Here is a 22287-nt window from a genome sequence, read left to right as displayed (position 1 = left end):
AACAAAAAATCCTAACAAAACAGCTGGTCTACAGCTTTTGTACGTTTTCCCACATCTGTGTCTGTATGTACTGTGTCCGACTCATCGAATGTTGCACTACTACCAAAATAAGCATAACATGTTTGAACATTTCAAACCGTAAAAATTGACATGGTTACTCTGAATACTTTTATAGTTAACTGTGATTGTACAAACCCTTGCCAACCCTATAAACCTTATGTAATAACTAGAAAACACCAGATCATTTAAAAATATATATTTTGCTAACTATCAGCTGGGTCACAGGGAAAAACAGATTGTGCAAAAAGAAATGATAGAAGTTTCCAAAGATTCCCAATAATACTCAGAAAATCAGAGTTCTATAAACTTCAACCTGTCCTGTCCTAAACTATTTGTAAACTGTGGCATTGAACTACTCCAGCTTCACATTTGCTGTAAGTGGAAAAACTGTCAATTAACGATCATCTTATCGTTACGCTATAGTACATGGCTGACCTGAGTCAAAGGTTTTCCCGATGCAAGGCAAAGTGCATAGCACAGTTTTAAGGATTCCGCCACCAGTGAATTCACAGCAGCTCATGTATAAATGTCTGACTACTTCTTAGTGGTTCATTTAAAATGTCTTTTGAAGTTTAATGTAATTGAAATGTCTTATAATTTTAATAAATATACACAGACACTGTTATGACTGATACACAACTTCTTGTTCATATACTTGTTGCTTTGCTGAATCAGTACTATTGAAGACACACACACACACACACACACACACACACACACACACACACAGGCGTGAACGTCCACTAGTTAAAAGGCTACTAGCAGCTTTTGCAGCCATGCAGACAGAAGGGGCATGCTGTGTTTACATTATCATCGAGGTCTGCGCAGCATCAGACCTAACACATCTACGACACAGTTTCGCACTTTAGCTCTCAGGACCAGACGCAGAGAGCCCCGGTCTTATATTCTCTAAACGACAGAGGGTTCAACGAAGGAAAGACATTTCCAGTAGTTTCAGATGACTCAAACCGCTACACCACACTTCAGTTGAAGTCCCAGTCAGAAGTGGCTTCTTACTGACCCCTGTAGAGGTGGATGAGTTGTCTGCTGTCTGTCTGTTTGGGTGTGGGAGTGGAGATATCACTGTTACCCCTGGGTTACAGTGCCCTGAACTCAGTCTGTTATGACTAAATGGCCTGGTGGCTCTGGAGGTCTGGGAATGTCCGAGGGAGCGCAACCTAGTGAGGTCAAGGGGGACAGGGACTAGAGGGGGTAGGTGTGGTGTGGAGGATGAAGAGGGGAGCCACAGGTCAGCCTCTGGTTTCAGAGCCACTGGACCTCATCGGTCAGAAAAAAACGTGTCCCCTGGCTGAACCCTCTGTGGCCTTAGCTTGGCCATTCCGTGTATGACCATTGATTTTTCCCTCCTCCATCTCTCCTTCTCTTTTTTCTTTCTATTCCGTTTTGTCCTTCCTTTCCACACATCGAATCACGCCGCACCACGCGTCCCCTTGAGAGGTTGAAGGCCCATCTAGCAGAACGCTACCCCTTAATTTGAATCGCTGGCAGATTGATTTCTGAAGGGGTCAAACTGAAGTGAACGCGCTTCTTGAGGCCGTCGCTGTTAGGCTCAGCAGATAGCAGAGGCCCTGAGCTCGCATCGCGACCGGCGATCATTGGCAGTTCATTTGAAAAGCCTCGCGAACCGTTTCTTTTCGAGCTAAATTGTTTTGAAGCGCAACCGAGACAGTATCCATTAACCAGCGCGCCCCCTCAGTTCGCTTAATTCCCCCCCCCCCCCCCCCCCCCTGTCTAACTGAAGGCCGTATTATTCATATTCCCACTGCAGTGTCTGTAGCCTGCACCTGGCAAACAAAGTACACATACACATACACTAACAATATCTCATTAAAAGGTATAGGTCCTAAACCACAGAAACACTTTATAACCGCAGAAACGTAGCTAAGAAACAATGCATAATACGTTCCAGGAACCAGAAATTATTCTCGTGGGCCTTTCTGTCACATATTAGCAACAACATTTATAATTTTCCTTGAGTAATACGGGACTCCATAGGCATCCTTGTTAAGTTAGCAACTCGATAATATTATATAACCTATCAAAAATTAAAGATCTGCCTTTCGAAAAAGCACACAAAAACGGGCTCTTTACAAATACTATGCGTAAAAGACGCACCGCAGCACGTTCGACGCACAACAGCAGCTGTTTAGGAAGCGTCGGATCTCGTGGTTGACAAACAGACGCAGAGTTGACACCAATGGTTGCATAAACTGAAGGAAAAAAAGAGCACAACACACAGGCTCATTCCAACACAAACACTCCCAAAGCGCTTGCAGTCAAAAACCCCACGGCCGTAAATGCTCTTACAGCGTGACCTCGCCAAATGCGGGGGGGCAATAAAAACATAAAACACCACAACACAAGGCAACAGAAGCCAAAGCAGAGAAAGAAAAGACAAAATTTAGTCTCAGGCCCTTACCTTTCTTACTTTTATCGACCCGTGAGCCATCTTCTGCTTCGTCGTGAGGGATTTCTGAATGGTTTGTTGGAGTTCTTTGGAGAGATTTTCTTCTTTCCAACGAGGAAGAAAAAAAAAGTTTTTCTTCTTCTTATGGCAGCATGTTTATGTAGAGTAAAAAATAGCTTGGGTGGAAAGGGGAGGCGTGTGTGTAAAGGAGGTGTGTGTGTGTGTGTGTGTGTGTGTGTGTGTGGGGGGGGGGGGGGGGTGTCTTCGTAGTGTCTTCCAAGACGTCTCCTTTTTTCTCTTCTGTCCCTCTGGCAACCCCCCCAACCACCACCACCTCCAGAAGGGGTCTTGTGTGTGGCTGCCGGATGACAATAGAGAAGAAGAAAAGTAAAAGAACTGTTTAAAGAAGAACAAGTGATTAATGATTGTTTCTTGTATAATTTTCGCATTTTTCTTAAGGGGCCGTCCCCTCTGTCCTGTCCAGAAAATAATGGCGGTGAACATTTTTTTTTTCCACAGAGATTTGATATGTGTGCGGTGGGGGTTGGGCATCCTCACAAAAATCTGCTTGCTTTCACAGAAGCAGCAGAACGACCCGGCTGATAAATAAATAAATAAATAAATAAATAAATAAATAAATAAATAAATAATAAATAAATAAATAAATAAATAATAAGGATTTTTTGGTGTATTTTATTATGCAAAATTGTCAGCCTGCACGCAAATCATGGGGCTTTAGGTCGTCATTTAGGTCGTCATTGTGTGTGTGTGTGTGTGTGTGTGTGTGTGTGTGTGTGTGTGTGTGTGTGTGTGTGTGTGTGTGTGTGTGTGTGTGTGTGTGTGCGAATGTGTTCAGATTCCCAATATGGGACAACTGATGTGTGGCAGATATTACCACATTTGGACACAAATATCATATTATAAGGAGGGGTATACAGCCTCAGGGTGAAGGAGGCGATATTAAACCACTATTGTTCTCACAATATAGGAAGAAAATGTATGCTTACTTTTAACAACTGGAGATGCAGGCCTAATATCTTTGGATTAAATCACGTTGTTTAATATAGAAAAACAAAAGACGAGATTAAATGTTTCACTAATGACACAGTGAAATGTACGATTTTACTGTTTTGACTCGAGTGGGTGCCCGAGCACATCTAGGGGTACAGTTTAATTGGAGGTGGCTTTTTGCGCTGGAGAAACCTCTCATAAATGGGAAGAAAACAGATAAATGGGCAACGTGAGTCTGTGTGGCAAGAAGCCCAGGGAGAAATCAACCAACAAGTAATAGGGAATCTTCTCTGGGCCGAGGAATACGAGAGAACCAATTTGGGGGGCACACTTTTTTTGTTTAAAGTTCATCGAGAAGAATGCTATTTTCTCGTGCCCCCCTCCCTTTTCTCTATATTTTTCGATACCTGTTCTAACAAAAGAAAATGAAAATTAATACGGGAGCCGCGCCTTACAAAAGAAGCCATTCGTCTTGTTGATTATCTATTTGGTTGTCAGGGTTTGAGCTATGGTGCGGGCCCGTTCCCTTTTTGTAATATATATATATATATATATATATATATATATATATATATATATATATATATATATATATATATATATATATGTGTGTGTGTGTGTGTGTGTGTGTGTGTGTGTGTGTGTGTGTGTGTGTGTGTGTGTGTGCGGGCGGGCGCGCTCAGCAGTCCAGAAAACAACGAAAGGAGCAGAGAGAAAAAAAAAACAGTGTGGTGCAAAAATTACACTCATTAGCACATTAAGAGACCACGAACCGAGAAACTAATTTTGTTCTTCAGAACTACACACAGAAAGGAAGAAGGGAGGGGAGCTGTCACCTATGGTGTGTCGGTCCGGTGCAAGCGCATCTGAGCAGCCGTTAAATTAACCGGAGGACGGCCGCGAAACGGAGGGACGGTTTGTGATTTAAAACGAGATTACAGGATGTAATGTACCAAGATCACTCACGGCCGGGACAGATTAATCATCGCAGGCTCTTGATTTCGAAAGACAGGTTGCTTTGCCTTTGCAGGAAAAACCAAATTTGAAATTGTATGAAACTGTTGTGTATGGAAGCATTTCTTCTACTACTCAAATCTGGGGAGGTAAGCAGAAACAGTAAAATTCAACAGGACTCCAACTGTTATTCCTAGAAAACCCATTTTACATATAGAAAATGGAAAAATAACAAGTAATAATAATAAGATAGAAAGGGTACGTTTTCAGTCATTTATTTAAATGTCTATGGACTATTTACAAATAAGAGGACGGAGCAACATACACATCGGGGGATGTAACACATGTTCACCAGCACCATTTCATCAATAACGATCGAAAGGGATCTTTGGAATGTTAAGAAAATGGCATCAGTGGAAAGAAATAACACTTTTAGAATAAAATATCTAAAAAGAGACACAAAGTGAAAGAATAAACGAGGAAGGGGCAAAGAGAAAATGAAGTGCGCGCGCATTTAATGCGCGGAGAAAGAACAAAGGGGCATCTAAAAAGAAATAAATCACTTTTCATGCAGAGGATACTTGTTTGTATGAATGTCTCTTTGCTGCACAGTTGTGGAATTGTCTTTTTAAATGTCCACAAGATTTTTTGTATGGCAGGTAATAATAATAATAATAATAATAATAATAATAATAATAATAATAATAATAATAATAATAATAATAATAATAATAATAATATATTTTCACACAATTTTAAAAATATAGGAGCTCAGAAAGCTTTCACTTCATTAAACGAGCGAAAAAAATTACATAAAAAAATAAACTTATCGATATCGTCCGATCCAGCGCGTATAGACAGAGACACAAACGCACGCGCGAGCACACTCTCTCTCTCTCACACACACACACACACACACACACACACACACACACACACACACACACACACACACACAGAAATGAGGTAATAGGTAGTACATCGTATAGTGCTGTGTTTCTGTCATCATTAAAGTATCTGTACCGGGATTTTGGTGTGATCATTAGTGTCTTTTGTAAGTTGATGGAAATTACTTAATTTCACTTTAATAACCCTGTTACACTGTTTGCTTGTATACAACATCATATTACGAAAAATCAACTGATCACAAAACGCTCATCGTCACTCTCAGCATCAACAACATTTTATATTTCAACACTAAATTCAAAAAGAACTAGAACTAAAAATGAAGAACTATAGTTCGCCGTTTAACAAAACAAAAGCACCAGTTTAAACAGCAAGACGGCAAACTGCCTGGTGTTACTTTGGATCATATCGTGGTTTGTATGTTAAAGTACTATAAGGACACATAGAGGTAAGCGAGCACGTGTGGCTTTTCTATGAGTGTGTATGGAGTGCAAGAATGCTTCACTTGACCAAAGGAGAGTTCAATATATTACACGTGCGCCTTAAGTGTGACAATGGGGGAGAGGGTGGTGGTGATGGTGTGTGTGTGTGTAGTAGTAGTAGTACGGATGTCGTAGGGAGTGGTGTATTGGGAAGAGCAGTTCACCCTTTTGCTATATACCCACAAAATAAACATTACAAACGGGGGCAGAATTTGGCATGAATAAAGATGAAAACGAGGATACATCTTTAAATTAAAAGAAGTCTTGAATAGTAAAGGAACAGGAAAAGAACCACACACGCGCTGGGAACAGTATCTTCAGCCTACCACCCTTTGGTCTGTCAGAGGGAAGGAGAGAGAAAGAGTTTGAAATAGAGAGAGAGAGATGGATAATAGAGAGAGAGGGGGGAGAGAGAGGATTATAAAAGGACGAGTACAGAGAGGAAGGCAAAGAAGGAAAGCGGGCGAAAGCAACGTTCTCTTAGTTCTTTCATCTTCTTCGGGTAGTTTTGATCATTTTCATATATAAAGGAAATCTCCCTTGCCATCCCTTTTTACATCATAAGGTCATATTATTGTGAGAAACATCAGCGCAGATCAGGGCCAGAACGGCGGCTATGACATCTCTCTCTCCCCCCATACCAAAAACATTCCGGCCCAAAGTGCAGGTTCCGGTGGTTGCAAGCGTGTCAGGCCCGTCTTTTCAGTGTGGGATTCAGGGAGCAAAGGGGGAAGGACAAATTGCCTGCATCAGACAAACAGCCAAAGAATGGGCTATAGTGGTCCGGAAGAACGGCTCTGGGATCCGGCTAGAGCCTGGGAGTTTGTATTGTTGCTGCCTGTTCCAGAGCGGACCTTGGTGTTGGGCATCTTGTGGTCCTTTTTCCATTTCATCCTCCGGTTCTGGAACCAGATTTTGATCTGCCGTTCCGACAGACACAGCGTATGCGCAATCTCCACCCTGCGCCTTCGCGTCAAGTACCGGTTGTAGTGGAACTCCTTCTCGAGCTCTAGAACCTGCTGGCGCGTGTAGGCCGTTCGCGAGCGCTTCGGCTCACCCCCAGTGTAGTTTGAACTTACTGTAGAGAAATAATAACAATGAACGTTATAGCATTAACATGTAATAATAATAATAATAATAATAACAACAATAACAACAATAACAACAATAATAATAATAATAATAATAATAATAATAATAATAATAATAATAATAATAATAATAATAATAATAATAATGCGTTTGGATCTACAAAATGGGACATGACTGCAGCCCCTTTCATCCTTTCCTGTCAAACGCCGAGCTTACAGCCTGGCTGGTTTATTTTACAGTGTCTCCTTTGAGGAGGAGATTATATTTTGAAACGTGTTGTCAGGTGTCATTCTGGGCCCTGCGGTGGTGGGAATCCTGGCAATACTGCCAGCTTGCAATTGATGTCCAAATGTTGTGATGTAAGCTTGAAAAGCGGCGCTGTACTGACACGTCTGCGCAACGTACGACCGGCATTGCAATACAGGATCATGGCAAGCAGCAGGGCCAATTGCAGCGTCCCTTTCAGCATGTTATGCGAGAGATTGTAGCATCGTCTATTACTTGGTGTTTAGGAATAAAAGGTGGTGGTACAGCAACGTTTGCGGTAGGGGTGAAGGGGTGGGTAATATGTACGACAGTCACTGACAGATTAGGTAATGATTCAACAAATTTCAAAAACTGCAACATACGGTTTTTACGCAGCCAGCAAACAGAGAAAGCAGAGAGAGAGAATGAAAATGAAAGAAACAAAGCTTTCTTCTTCTTCTTTCTTGTCAAGTATACAGCGAAGCGGAGTGAGTGCATTACGGTGCAAAAGTGACTCCGCTTATCCCAGTATGCAGCAAGTATGTTAAAGCATCACAGATAAACTATAATAGACTGCAGCTATTCGGTCTTGCATTAGTGTTTTACGACCGGATCCATAAACATGAATATTTCAGCTGCTATAAAACTTTCCCTCCCATGGAACAACGACTGGGGAAGGAAGGCTAGACAGAGTAAAGTACACCGTTTATACAACCCGGCCACTTAAAATCAAATTATCACAGCATAAAAGCTAACTTATGGGCTCGGTCTGAGTTGTCATAAGGCGACGAATTAGAGCCGACGAGCGAGAGATCGGACTTCAAAAGGCACCTCAGCGAAGAGGTGTAATAAAAATTTATGGAGGGTGTAATTATATTGGCTCCGCAAACAGACGATCGTAAATCTCGACCCAAAGGCTACTCTCCTACTACTCCTAAGGAAAAAACGGGGGAGCTTTTCACGGTGGAAACCTAGCTGACTATACACGGGCACAAAGAAAAAGAGAGGGGGGGGGGGGGGGAGAAACAAGTTTGTATGCTTCTCTTACCGATGTTTACATGAACTTTCTTCATCCACGGGTACACTACGGGGTCCTTACGAGTGCTTGTTGGGGAAGAACTGCTTTGGCTGTGGGGTGTTTGACCGCAAGACGGAGGTGGAGGCGGGCTCGGTGTCACGGAATCACAGCGGTGGCTCTGCTCCGGGAGTGGAGTGGTCTGCAGTCCGGTCGGGGCGACGACATGACCTCGTGGGGACATCACCACCGAAGCGGTCTGCGATCCACGCTGGCACTGTGTGTATGGAGGCTCGGCTCGCTGCTGCTGGCTGTGGTTCTGGTGCGGGTGGTGCTGATGGTGGTGGTAAAGAGAGTCCGGCTGGAAGGGAGCAGGCTCCTCTCTCTGGGAGCTGTAATAATCCGGAGAGTGACTGGGCAAATAGTCACTCTGTGAGTATTCCTCGCAAGGTGGAAACTTGGGGTCCACATAGTTGGAGTTGATCAAATAGGAGCTCATGGCCATTAATTTCTGTCTTTTTGTGGAACTGCACCTACTTGGAAAATATATAACTAAAATTTATATCTCATCCCTTTACTCTTCGGTTATTCCTGTTCCGTTGAACCCTCCTACTTTTCTGTCAAGTGAACAAAGTTAAGACACCACGTGACTACAGTCGGCCAATGGCGCACATCCAGAAGGAACCCCGGATAAGGAAATAGGATTAAGGATAAACACGGCCCCAGCACGCGCACTATTATATGCCCTCAGTTCGTGGGCGCTCAATACTTTTCCCGTCTCTCTCCATATGTCTCCTCTTTATATCTCTCCACCTCAGCAGACGGAGAATTATAAAATTAACAAAGTGCGTCACTGACGATAAAAAATCCACTCTGCTTTGCTTTGACAAAGTCGAGCAAAAGAGTACGGCGCAGATGAAGAGTACCCCCCCCCCCCCCCACGACACACACACACACACACGAAGTCACGCACACACACGCCCCACGCCGCATTGCAACTGAACCCTCTCTGCTTCTGACGCGTCCGATTGGAACTTTAAATAGACAAATACAGAGGAAAAAGCAACAGAAAGAAAGTGCTGGGTAGATTTAAAGTTGATGTGTGTGTTTGGATGTGCTTTTTTTTCCCTGCTCTTCGCTAATCGCTAATAACGAGAATTGGAGAGTGGCCCGGCTCTTCTATTGCGCCGCCACCCAGCAGCAGCACTGTGTCAGAGATAAATTTGGCTTGTTTGGGATCGATAGAAAATTCATCAACTAATTCAGGTTACATACCTCCTAAATCACCGGCAGACCTTTGCATTAGAGACGGGACCCACCACCCCCTAAAAAAAGAATAGAGAAAAAACTTGCTCCTACAGGCTTCCATTCAACATTTCACATTTTTAACTGGCCTCGCATAATAATTCTGCCTGGACCGGGATCGCATGAATAAACAGGACTTGTTTCCACGCACTTCCTAATATCAACTTCCGTGGCATATTGAGTCCACGCACTCCATGCGTTTGCCCTTGAGCTGTTACTGAACAGAGGTACGACGCTCTTTGTTTTGGAACCCATCTTGCCAACTTTGACCATCTCACACAAGCTGCCACAGACTTTGAGAGTTGTGTTTCCTCGTGTCAGATACTGACCCAGTGTCATGTAGCACAGTCTCAATCTCTGCTTGGTGTCGCTTCTTTTTACTTTAACAAAACAGCGAAAAACAAAGGTTTTTACTTGCAGACAAGGGAAGCACGTTCCAGCATGCACCACTGATAAATCTGATTATTCTCTATAACTACCTTTTGCACAGAATTGCTTTTTCTATAATCATCAGCATCAAAACGTGGCAAAACACATTTAAAGCAAAAGAAAACACAAATTATGCGTTCGGTAGATTGGAGAAGTTGCAGTCCGCTTTCGCTGGTGTTATACGATAAAAGGTTCATGCTCAGACCCGCACACAAACACGGGAATGATGATGTAGATGTCAAAGTCCTTTGTTTCGAGAAAATTGACCGTCTCGACCCCCCCCCCCCCCCCACCCCCTTACGCCTTCTCGAATGAACAGTGAAGCAGGCAGCATCATTTTTCAACAAGAAATAAAAAGTCCAATTCAGCCCGGAGTTGGGATTGAAGACAGCAAAGCGTTCTGATGACCAGAATAAATAACAGTTGAGTTTTATCACCGAACAGACACAAGTGGTTTAAAATGCACATCTGTATTTATGTGTCCAAATGCATTTTGAAAATTACAAAACTCCCCTTTCCTTTCTTTCTTTTTCCCCCCTCTTTTTTAAACGAACGAATTTTATAAAAATCTAACTGAACAAAAGCTGTACCAGCCAGGAACCGTAGCTGAAGGCCTCTCCTCATTGTATTGGATCCTTCGACGCCGTTGTGTATAAATCCACTATATACTCCCCTAGAAGCGAATTTGTGATTTTATTAATGATTTTTACACAAATCCGGATCTACAGGGTAGATATAGAAGACATTGACTGACAGTGACGGTGTGGGGGCGCATATCTACGCCGTCCACAGGATTTTATTGCTTAGAGAAATTCCCGTGTGTTGCCACTATAGGAAAATTCCATTCGTCAGTACTATCTCTGACCCGTGACCCTCTCACCGCGGGTGGGGAGTTGGCAGATGAAGTTATGAAGTTATAATACTTTCACGCTTCCTGTAACTCGACGGTGTCCAAAAAAGCAAAGAAACAAAAAAAGAAGAAGAAGGAAACCCAAAACCAAACAAGAAATATTATATATATATATATATATATATATATATATATATATATATATATATATATATATATATATATATATATATATATATATATATATATATGAATGAAGTCGTGAGATAAGGTATAAGTGGTCGGAGCAAGCAATATAGGTGGGCTCCAGTACTGAAATTTCACTGTGGAGCTGCAAGCATAAATATGGCCTACAAAAACAAAAGAGGCCTTACTTGTTTTTAATGGAATGTGCGTTAAATGACTGCACACACACATATATATATTCATCAACTACATTTTTTGGTAAATAAATGCTAATTCTTTTTCTTTTTCTTTTGACTTTGAAATTAAAAAAAGTTTGATTGAATCTCAAGATATTCATGAACTCTACAAAAGTAACTCAAATAAAATTTAATTAGAATTAAAGTTCTAATTAGTCACAAAAGGGGGAAAAGAGGAAAAGAAAGAAAAAAAGAAGAAGAAAAAAGATCCTGGCATCTCCAACTGTGCAGCAACTAAAAGAATGAAAACAAATTAATGAAGAAAAGACAAATCACTTGGCACAGGGAAACACGGTCCTATCAGAAATAGTTCTGAGCATCTGACTGAAGAATGAATGGAGTGGTGAATAAATGGATGATTGTCCGTTCACTGTACTAAATGAATTGCAGTCAGTCTTCAAAAGTCTGATTTAAATGAATCAAAAAAATGATCTAATCAGCCACCATAGAGAGGATTGTATAGGGAGGACCTATTTTTATGTCTTCATATATGTATATATATATATATATAAAAAAAACACCCATCACGCCCCTGCGGGCGGTTTATCCTTCAAGCTCGGGTCCTCTACCAGAGGCCTGGGAGCTATATATATATATATATATATATATATATATATATATATATATATATATTTGTGTGTGTGTGTGTGTGTGTGTGTGTGTGTGTGTGTGTGTGTTGTATTGTATTTATTGTAAATGGTAAACCGTTGCAACTGTGACAATTACAAAATAACATTATTTAAATTGTAGGTATTTACCCATGAACCACAACTAATCTTCCTATGATATCCCAGCAATCAGTTCCTATAAATAAATCATAAATAGATCATAAATAAACAATTTAAATGCAATTTATAAAGGAGTGGCATGCTGTTCTCGGTCACATGTTTGTCCTGATATAGTGATATTTTCTGTCACGCTGCTCCCACGTAGGTTTTGTGACTCTAACGCTCGTTGTGCAGCTAATTAAAACAACTGAAATAAGTAACTTATTTATTTATGATCTATTTATGATTTATTTAAAGGAACTGATCGCTGTGATATGATAGAAAGATTAGTTATGGTTTATGGGTAAATACCTACAGTTTAAATAATGTTATTTTGTAATTATCACAGTTACTACGGTTTACCATTTACAATAAATACAATAAATATATAACATAAAGTATATGTATTACTACATAGAAATGAAATACAGAATATCTATCTATCTATCTATCTATCTATCTATCTATCTATCTATCTATCTATCTATCTATCTATCTATCTATCTATCTATCTATCTATCTATCTATCTATCTATCTATCTATGTGTGTTTCTTTGTAACCTTGACCTGTCTCTATGCTTTGCAGGTCATCTCAGGTATCGATCAAGGTGTGTTAAGTCTGACTGGGGCACTTCCCTTCCCTCTGTCAAGTCTGTCAGCAGTAGCCATTCAGTAGACGGGCGGCCCATTGTTTGGGGCTACAGGTAAAGGTCAGTGTGCGTAGCACAGATCCAGACACACTCACAGGTATTAAGATACAAGGAGACAAAAGCAAAGCGATCTTGTTGCCAGAAAAGAGTCTTATGATCTAGACATCATGCTATGCAATAGTAGCAAAACATGATAAGGATCCGTCTCGCCTATTTTACTAGTTGTAAAATACACTGATTTGATCTTACAGTTTAGATAAACATTATAAATCCTCACCTGTCGGAGGCTAAGGGCCACTTCACTAGCTGCGGCACTCCCATCTGAAACAACCAGACAGTCCTGTTTTCAGTCCACAAGCGAAAATACTTAATTTAGTGCTACACAGTCAAACAATTAAAAAGTCATGGTGTCTCTCTAAGCTATAGCATGTAAACGTAATATCAGCGCATATTTCAAGCGGGAGAGTGGAGCTAAAGGAGGACAGCACGCAGTAGTGCGAAATAAAGAGAATGGAAAAGGTCAGCGATTTGCATTTCAGCATGTGAGTTTTATTGCGGGTCAATTCCTTTTACAGCTGAAACACCACATAGGCTCAAGTGGTAGCTCAAGAAGTTAGGGGTGAAATGAAAAGCAATAAAATATTCAGGGAGCAGGAGAATAAATACGTTTAAAAGCCGCCCCCATTACAATTTACGACTTTCAAATGTCTTCGTCTCAGAAGCCCACAATCTCAGCTACCGCTGAAAGCTGTTAAGAGCACCTGTCGCACAATGCTTGTAGTTAACAGTAAACTGGGATTAAATTCTTATTTGAAACAGAGTTATGTAAACGGACACTAAAGTATGAGTTCACATTGAAGGGATAGCAATAGTGAGATTTCACAGTAGAGACAGATGAAAAAGTCTTGTAGGCTATACTTGTGTTAGAAGTACAAAATCGTGCGCTTCGTATACAATACTATCCTAGCAGAAAACTGCTATTTTGAAAGGGTTTTTTTTAATTTACTTTAATTTATTTATGGTTTGTTTTTTTTTACATTTTTAAACTACTAAGAACTTTCCCACAACACAAGGTCTTATATGGTTTAAGTCTGGTAAGAGAAAACTAGAGGGAACATACTGAAGGGTTAAACGGCCCTATTATGTGCAGCGACCGGACTTGTCAGTGTTCTGAAATATTACCGAGGCGAAAAAGCTACAGGGACAACGACGAAGAAGAGAAATGTGCTTTACTTCTTTGTGCAGTTTGAAAAATAAATTGAGCTCCATTCCCCTGGTTATTGTCATGCAAATTAACGGACAGAGAGGGAAAAATGAAGCGTTGCAGCACGTCCCTCCCTGTGGCAAGTATTCGTCTGGAGAGAAAAATAAATTAATTAATTTAAAAAAAAAAAAAAAAAAAAAAAAAAAATATATATATATATATATATCCATCCATCCATTTTCATCCGCTTTGTGCGGGACCGGGTCGCGGGGGCAGCAGCCTATATATATATATATATATATATATATATATATATATATATATATATATATATATATATATATATATATATATATATATATATATATATATATTTATTATGTGGAGACTGGACGCTCGTCTGTGAGAGTAAAAGATAATTTCACAAACTGACGGTAGGTACAACTGAATAGTGCTAAAAGAACAAGATAAGCGAAGTGGGTTGAGCCAGAGCAAATATAATTATTTCCCTCACATTTCCAAAACATCGCTTCTTCTTCCCCTGATACAGCGAAATCATAAGCCTTCTCAATACTCAACATACTAAAAAGACAAATAATAATAATAATAATAATAATAATAATAATAATAATAATAATAATAATAATAATAATAATTTAGACTAACACATAAAGCTTGCAGTAACTTAGGCTACTTTTTTGTCCTATTAGTAGCATATGATATAGGACCAGGAATAGCTTCTCTGTACAGACAGAGAAGCAGAAAAGAAACAAAAGAAACAAATTATTCGTTTTATCCGAATACAAGCTCACAACCCAACACCCAGAGGAAGAGAGAAACAGGCGGTCAGTAACATACACCTGAAAAACTGTGGCATTTATCGGCCCAAGCTTCATATACCACGTGGTCGTAGGAAACAACATATGAAAAAAACTGCAGCGATGCTAATGGTGAATCAAAATAACTCACATGCATCTGTAGTAGGGTGCAAGGCCTTCACCCTATCTATCTATCTATCTATCTATCTATCTATCTATCTATCTATCTATCTATCTATCTATCTATCTATCTATCTATCTATCTATCTATCTATCTATCTATCTATCTATCTATCTATCTATCTATCTATCTATCTATCTATCTATCTATCTATCTATCTGGTTGAGAAGAGTAAAAACTGTGCTTCTTGGATATGTAAAACCTCAGTCACCCTAAATTGTATAATAAAATGCACTCTCAAGTAGGATAGATCCAAGCTTAATTAGGCTAGCAAATTAATAGCCTGGGTATTGAAAGGAAATGTAGCTCTCACAGATGAAACACACAGTTCATGTCCCCGCAGTGTGACGTGCACAGCCTCCAACAGTCCGAAAATATGAATTGATAAGGTCACTATATCGTAAAAAAAATTCTTGCGAAGGGTGAGTAGGGTGGGGGGGGGGGAGGGGGGGGGGAGAAGGGTGGCAGTGATTGAAGGTAAGGAGGGGGTTTTGCACCAACTCTTACACGTGGTCTTCCCCTCTTCCCTGTGGGCAAAGCACCTGCCACACAAATACACGGTGCGAGTAAAATGCGGGCATACACATATGCAGATGAGGCAGCTTGTTCTTCTACAGCGCGATTTGTACTCACTCTTCTGAAGCTCGCGGATCCTCCTTTCCGTTCTAGCGTCGTCACGTTAAGCTCAACCATTTTTTTATGTTATCATTATCTTCTTCTTCTTTACATCTGCAATAATTCGGCAGCTGCGTTCCACGTTTTTTCCCTCCGTACTGCGAAGCCTCCCTCCTAATTCAGCTTTCACACCTCAGTCTCCCTTTTCTCTCTCTCGCTCTTTCCTCTCTTTCGACGCCACAGATGTTTTTGACCTCTTCGAAAAAGAAAAAAAGTCCTTGTCGCTCACGAGCGTGCCGGCACACGGGCAGAGATAGACCCTGTGGTGAGAGTAAACAAGGATCTGTCAGACCAGCACGGTTCACAATCCGTGCCTAAATGCGGTGATAGTGTTAGAGCAAGGGCCAGTGTAATGGCGACAATCCAGCGCAAACAACGGCAAAGCTTCACCCTGCGACATCACAGCCAAGCGCTAAAAATGTTCAGTGATAAAGCACTCTTCTTTCCCCCATCACCGGTGGCCGTTCCCCGTGTTTTCCGGTCCTACGGGGAGCTGTTTGGGGCTGAGAGAGCGCGAGAGCAGGGCTTCTGTGAAGACTGTGGGCTCTTTAAGGCATTAAGTGTTGTGTGCGTGTGCATGAACTCAAGTTTTCAAATTAATCTGCCAGTTTGGCACACTCTTTGTTTAACGGGCGAGGCGTGTCACCCCGCGTCCCCGGTACGCATTTTAATATTGGTGAGACGCGCTGACCTCCCGTTCACCCCGAGCAAAGCCAAGCCTCTCCCTCTCTTTCTCACTCTCCCACTCCCTCCCCTTTCCCCACCCTTTCTTCTGCCATTTCCACCTCTCTTCCACTCCTTTCTGTGCCTCATCCCCTCTTTCTGTCTTTCTTCTCCTCCTCTCTCTCTGTCATACTAAATTGAGTTGGAGTCATTAATTCGAAGAAAAATGGCCAGTACATGTGGAGGAAGAAGGGGCTCTCTCTCTCTCTCTCAAACACACACACACACACACACACACACACACACACACACACACACACACACACACACACACACACACACACACACACACACACACACACACACACAGTCTTTTCTTCCAGGATCATTTCTCCTTTTCCTTTTGTTGCATAGATATAAATAGTGCACGGTGTCATGTGGACCCAGATCGTATAACGACACCGCCTCTTCGGAGAGTTGTAAAAGAATATTTTGTCCAAACAAATGCAGTGCACTGTAGCGGGGTTCGTATAAACAGATGCTTGTATTGTGCTCAACGGTCTTGGAACCTGCGGACATGGGTATCAGGTGGATTTATGTTGATATTATTACGCTCTGCAAACCGCCAATAGATTCTTATCGAGTTCACTGCAGCCACATGTCCACAGAGCGCTTAAATTTGAAAATTTTTATCGGTAGAATGTAGGTTTCTGTTCGGTACCTGTTCAGTTTGGGTTATATTTTCGTATGTATCTGGATAGATAAGGACCAAGGCAAAGAAACTGGTACTTATAGACGGGCAAATGGGGAAGCTAGATTATTAAAACCGTTCTGCTATAGGCAGACAGGCGCGTGGGCTGCGACATACACTGAATTAATGAGGTGAACTCTGGATGAACCCAGAGAAACGCAACATTTTTGAACTGAGTTATTCCCCCATTACCTTCGGAGGATGTGCGTATGTGTACTGGTGGAAAAGACGAAAAGTCAGCCTGTTTTATGCCAAAGTTGATTCATTGTTTATTCTTTAATTTATTGAGAAAATCAGCTGTTCCAAGAGTCCAAATCCTTTCCCTCTCTACACTGCCCTGTTCTAAGAGAAAAGGTTCAGTTTAAGATTACTTCTAATCATCATCTTTAAGGTTAAATTTATTAGATTATGAGAAATGATTGAGCAGCATCTCCCGAGTTGGACGAATATCCGAATGTAACACTGCAACAATTATTAAATTTCCCTAGATTTTCTATAACAACTTTAGTTCATTTTATATTATTATTATTGCTGTTATTATTAGCAGCACCGGAAAGAAAGAATGAGAAAATGAAAAAGACGTGTGGGGGAAATCCAAGCAAACGGTACAGGACGTTAATCTCGCAAAGGAAAAATCAGATAAGGGGAGTAATATTTTTTTGGATGTAGAGCGAGATAAGAGTTTGATTGTTTTTTTGGGTTTTTTACGGGGCTGTGCCTATAAGACTCCGGAGAGGAAGAGCTCTGCTTTACTAAACTTGCATCCTCAAACACACATCAACATGTCTTAGTATCAAATATAAAACCCCTGCTTGAAGACCACATATATTTAGTTATGCAAGTGAGCGCGCGCATGCACGCGTGTGCCAAATATTCAGAAATCTTTAAATTTATTGCAAACGGTATTAAGGGTAATTCATCTCAGTATAAGGGTGTAAAAAAAGAAGAAAAAAATAACGTGAATACTTGAAACAAACTCTAGCTGGTGTGAACAAAATGTGTACCAAACACCTGTAATCCCCCCAGACATCCATTTACCTCCTCCCCTCCCACCACCTTGACTCCTCCATTTTCTCTACCCGCCCGCACATTATTGTTGCAGGAGGAGCTTTGCTGTTATTACTGGGGAAGAGAAGGCAAGGTCAGGCCTTCGCCTCTCCTTTGCCTCCTGCTATCATTTCTCTCATCCGTACCCCCTTCCCAACCTCGGCTACTCTGACTACCTCCGTTTTTGCCTTTGACATACAGCAATTGGTCCAGGATGGAGTGAGTGAGTAGAGACGAGGGCGGAACTCACGCAAGACGGTGAACTTTTGACCCTTCAACTCAGTGACCCTGTCTCTGCAGGCTGGGTAGTAGCTCGGACATCCAGTTATGTTTTTCTCTTGATAATAAGACTCCTCGTCTTTGCCCTGGGCCGGAATATGACGGAGGAAACCTATAGTAGCTAAAGGCTATAATAACTTGCTTGCTGGACTGAATGTTGCCTGGTTTTGTGTTTTTACCTGAGTCTGCTGCTACTTAGCAATGCAGTTTAAAGGAAATGATAATTAAGTGCTTAAATGACATTTTTTTTTATCTTACTTTTTGAACCTTACACTTAATGGCACAGGCTACTTGTGTGTTTTTATACAATCACCATCAATCAGCTTCAGAGAAGCGCGACCGCTCTGACAGTTGTGTATTTTAACTGAGAGAGAGATAGACGGGAGGTTGTTGCAGGTTATCGTCAGTTAGGATTCAAAGGGATGCACGTGCTGGGAGGGAGCGAGGTACAGGCAGAGCAGGGCAGGGCACGTGGGGGTCTTTTGAGCTCATTCTCGTCCTCCTAGTGGTCTAAAGCGGGCTCTGGTGGCGGCGCAAGAGAGCTGCATTCTCAGGAAAAAATATGACCTCCCCAGGCATGTTGAAACCACAGAATGGAGGTAAATAGAAAGAAGAGTACAACCTCACCACCACCCAAAGCGCTCTAAAAATATGAATTAGCACAGAAGGCACAGTAATTATTGGAATGGCAAAACGCCATTGTGATGGCAAAACGCTTGATGGTGACACACTGATTGTTGCAACAAGTTAATGTGTATATTTCCTTCATTATACATATGTTGCATGTTATTATAAGCTACTTCCTATCTGCTGTTATTTAAATGCATACTTCTCCATTATGATAACTATTATGTGACTGAACTATCTAAAATGATCGCAACTTCTATACATAAAACTTTAACAAAATTAAATTATATATTTGAAAAGAACAAATATTGACATAACCTGAACTTTCTCATAACCCATTGCCAAACAAGTCCGTTCTGGTGTTACCCGGGCTTTATTCAAATTGCACAAAGGGCCACTAATAAAGGCCTTTTTAGTGCAAACACTTAGGAAGTCAGTGAGAGCATCTTTCTGTTTATTCCCAGCATCCAGCGCTGATTGTAGGTGCCTTTCAGTGACTTAGACAGGCTATTTTCAATTAGCAACTTTAAATCCAAAATGAGCGCTGGTTTTATGGCTATTGTATTATTGGTAGTGTGTTTAATAGTCAACCTTTTGGTGGTGGGTTAATTGAACGGTCTATTTGCCCAGTGCTCTGCCTGAAATTGTCGAAGTTTGACGTTTGGCTTAGGCAAATTTCCCTTTTTTACCATCAAAATGGAGAACACTTTAAAGCAACCACCTGTTCATTCCACCCGCCCACTATGTTGGTGAGGTAAATATACATACACTTGAATTCTGTAAAGAGGGGGGGGGGGGGGGGGGTTGTTAACGCTGACCTGCAAGCCTTTCTTCCTCCAGAGTAGAGCCAGGTCAGCAGACAGGCTCTGCTGACCTGGCGGTGACTTCTTGGTATGCATTATTCATGAGGCTTGGCCGCGTGGTTCACCCCAAGACTATGCTGAAGATATTAAGGCCGCAAATGCCTATTTAAATGCAGCGCAATCACACCAAGTGACACGAGGGAAGAAAAGACACAGGGATTTGCGGAAAATGGGCAAAGGTTGGCAGTTGGATTTTGTTGTTTTTGTTTTTCTTTCAGTTATTTATTTTATAACTTTGTCTCACAAGTCAGTGATTTCTTCACAATTTGAATATTTTCCCATGCTCAGCCCCCCCCCCCCCCCCCCCCCCCACACACACACACATACACATAGCTCTCTCATGCCCTTCCAATAAATCTACCAAACACAGCAAAACACACCCCACTTACTCCTACACAAAGCAGCCGCTCTCACACAGACACACACACACCTTTGCAGCGCAATGGGAAGGAGAAAAAGGGCCGATCGCATTAGTTACTCACCTCACTCATCATCACCAACACACAGGCTGTAAAGCCAAACTCAGCGCCTTTTGACAGTTTGGACAGGTTCAAAGGAGCAGCAAGTCTCTACACATAATACACATATTACACATAATACTGAAAAGAAGCGCGTCTGTACACTGGAGCTGCCCTGTGTACATAAACGGGAAACACACACACACACACACACACCAAAAACAAAGGAGCCCATACAAAGCCATTGCTGCGCCTTCCCATGTCATAGCCTCACTCGCTTACCCGGACAAGAAAAGGAACTACTTTGTGTCACGCGTGTCATGTCCTGTCCCTGCGTGTGTACAGGTTATGGAGCTATAGGGAGAGTGTAGGCTCTTGGTGCTAAAGGGAGGTGTTCCTGCATCATCACTAAAAGGAGGAAATTGATGAAAAATGAAATAGGGAGGTTTTTTTTGCCTTCCTGTTTACCGAACTGAAACTTCCTCAAGGACCTAGGCCGCTCCCTAAACGCTCGTGTGTATGTATTTATAAACCAACGGAAAAAGGAGGAACATAATAATAATAATAATAATAATAATAATAATAATAATAATAATAATAATAATAATAATAATAATAATAATAATAAATAAAACAAAATAAAACGGACCTACATTAAATTACATTACATTACATTTAAATAAAAGTCTTTTAAAAATAAAAAATCTTCCTTATTTCTCTGTTTTTGGAATTACGTTCGACTGTGCTTAACTGCGCCACAAACTAAAAATGGCTTGAAATAAAAACCATTGCGATTTTGGGAAACATTCTATTATTTTAAGGTAATTAATCAACTACATTTTTTTAATTAAAAAAGGAATTCATTTGTTTTATCAGATAAACGTTTACAGTGAGGGAAAGAGCCTTCTTGCTTCACTCCCCTATCCCAGTCTTCCTCCCTCAACCGGTGCTTCAATAATTTATGGCATCCCAAACATGACTTAAAATAACATTCTTGTGGCGCTCGTGAAAAATCATTGCGATGGCGAAGGGCAGCGCCAGGAATCCCCAGACTGAAAATACATCGGGCCAACCAGCCAGCCGGACTTACTTCGCATGTAAAGTGAACATAATAAATGAGAGTTTGAGCGGAGAGAGGGACTTCCGAAAAGTGGAATTCTCCTCTCTTATTAGAGCAGCACAGAGGCCACAGGATTAACTCTGTGGTGGTAGGTAGGAGAAATAGGCTCGTACTTGAAGGAGCCTTGTATGTATAAATATTGTAAGAATAGGTTTAGTTCAGGTTTACTTCCACTGCAAAACACTTTGTAAAACAGAGTGGAGAATACTTCCTTTGAGAGGTTTTATTAGATTGAAAAAGCAGACAAAATAACTGCTTAAAAATAAAAAAAAATCAAACTACAGCATAAAAAATCCTTCTGTGAACAGATTACATTTTGTCAGAACATAAACAGCGTATCTTGGCCTTGTTCTGCTTTATTCCAAATTATGGTTTCTTAATGTGACATGTTTCTATTAAGCGTAATAATAACTCTAAACAGATATGAATTTTTTTTAGCAGACAGCATTTTCTCTTGTGCCTGGGAATCATCTTCCTCATGTTGTCACCGTCTTCAATGAAGAAATCTGTTCATTTTATGGAGTTATTATGGCGTCGCTGACGCCATGGCGATCTAGACCAGTGGACACTGACCTCTCAAAAAAAAAAAAAGAACTGATAGAAACAAGCTTGGACTTGATATGTATCGAAATTTGAGCTTCAGTTAAACAATTTACACGATGGCTCAAAGCAACAGGGTGAGTGCGTGCACGGGGCAGAGGATGGCTCGTGTGACAGCTTCAGTCCCACTCTAGACAGAAGAAGAGCTTGATTTGGAGGGTCGGAAAAAGAGCTATACAGTTACCACTCTTCTCCTAGTTTACTCACAACACGACCAGCTTGTATATTTCTTGATAAAATTGTACTGGTGTTCACCAACTAAAGGTTTAAACTACGATTTTCCGTGTCACAAATAAAACAAATGTACAATCCTGTTCATTTTAGAGGATAAACTATGGCTATATGCTATAGCGTGCTAAATCGATTAGTTCGCGTTGTATTTTG

The 22287-nt window shown here is 41.0% G+C and overlaps 2 protein-coding genes across 3 annotated transcripts in view; both read right to left on the bottom strand.

Annotated features, from left to right (window-relative positions):
• hoxb3a (homeobox B3a) overlaps positions 1–2735 on the bottom strand; it is a 37656-nt gene extending 34921 nt beyond the window's left edge. For both annotated transcript variants that reach the window (XM_026165918.1, XM_026165926.1), the window contains exon 1: positions 2501–2735. The gene's annotated coding sequence lies outside the window, so the exon portion shown is untranslated. The remainder of the gene's footprint in view (positions 1–2500) is intronic.
• A 2653-nt stretch (positions 2736–5388) lies between these two features.
• On the bottom strand, positions 5389–9106 carry hoxb4a (homeobox B4a). The gene is made up of 2 exons (XM_026165932.1): positions 8228–9106; positions 5389–6919 (listed from the first exon to the last, which is right to left on the bottom strand). The coding sequence occupies exons 1-2, from the start codon at positions 8697–8699 to the stop codon at positions 6615–6617; spliced, it is 777 nt and encodes a 258-aa protein (XP_026021717.1). The 5' UTR covers positions 8700–9106; the 3' UTR covers positions 5389–6614.
• Positions 9107–22287: the final 13181 nt, after the last annotated feature.

This window comes from Astatotilapia calliptera, chromosome 4 (assembly GCF_900246225.1).
Source record: "Astatotilapia calliptera chromosome 4, fAstCal1.2, whole genome shotgun sequence".
Taxonomy (NCBI): domain Eukaryota; kingdom Metazoa; phylum Chordata; class Actinopteri; order Cichliformes; family Cichlidae; genus Astatotilapia; species Astatotilapia calliptera.
The sequence above is the reverse complement of the archived record's forward strand: the minus strand, read 5'-3'. Positions and strand labels throughout refer to the sequence as shown.

Coding starts and splice junctions, on each gene's coding strand:
- hoxb4a (XM_026165932.1), bottom strand. CDS start 8,699: ATGGCCATGAGCTCCTATTTGATCAACTCCAACTATGTGGACCCCAAG. Junction 6,920..8,227: donor GAAAGTTCATGTAAACATCG/GTAAGAGAAGCA, acceptor ATTTCTCTACAG/TAAGTTCAAACTACACTGGG.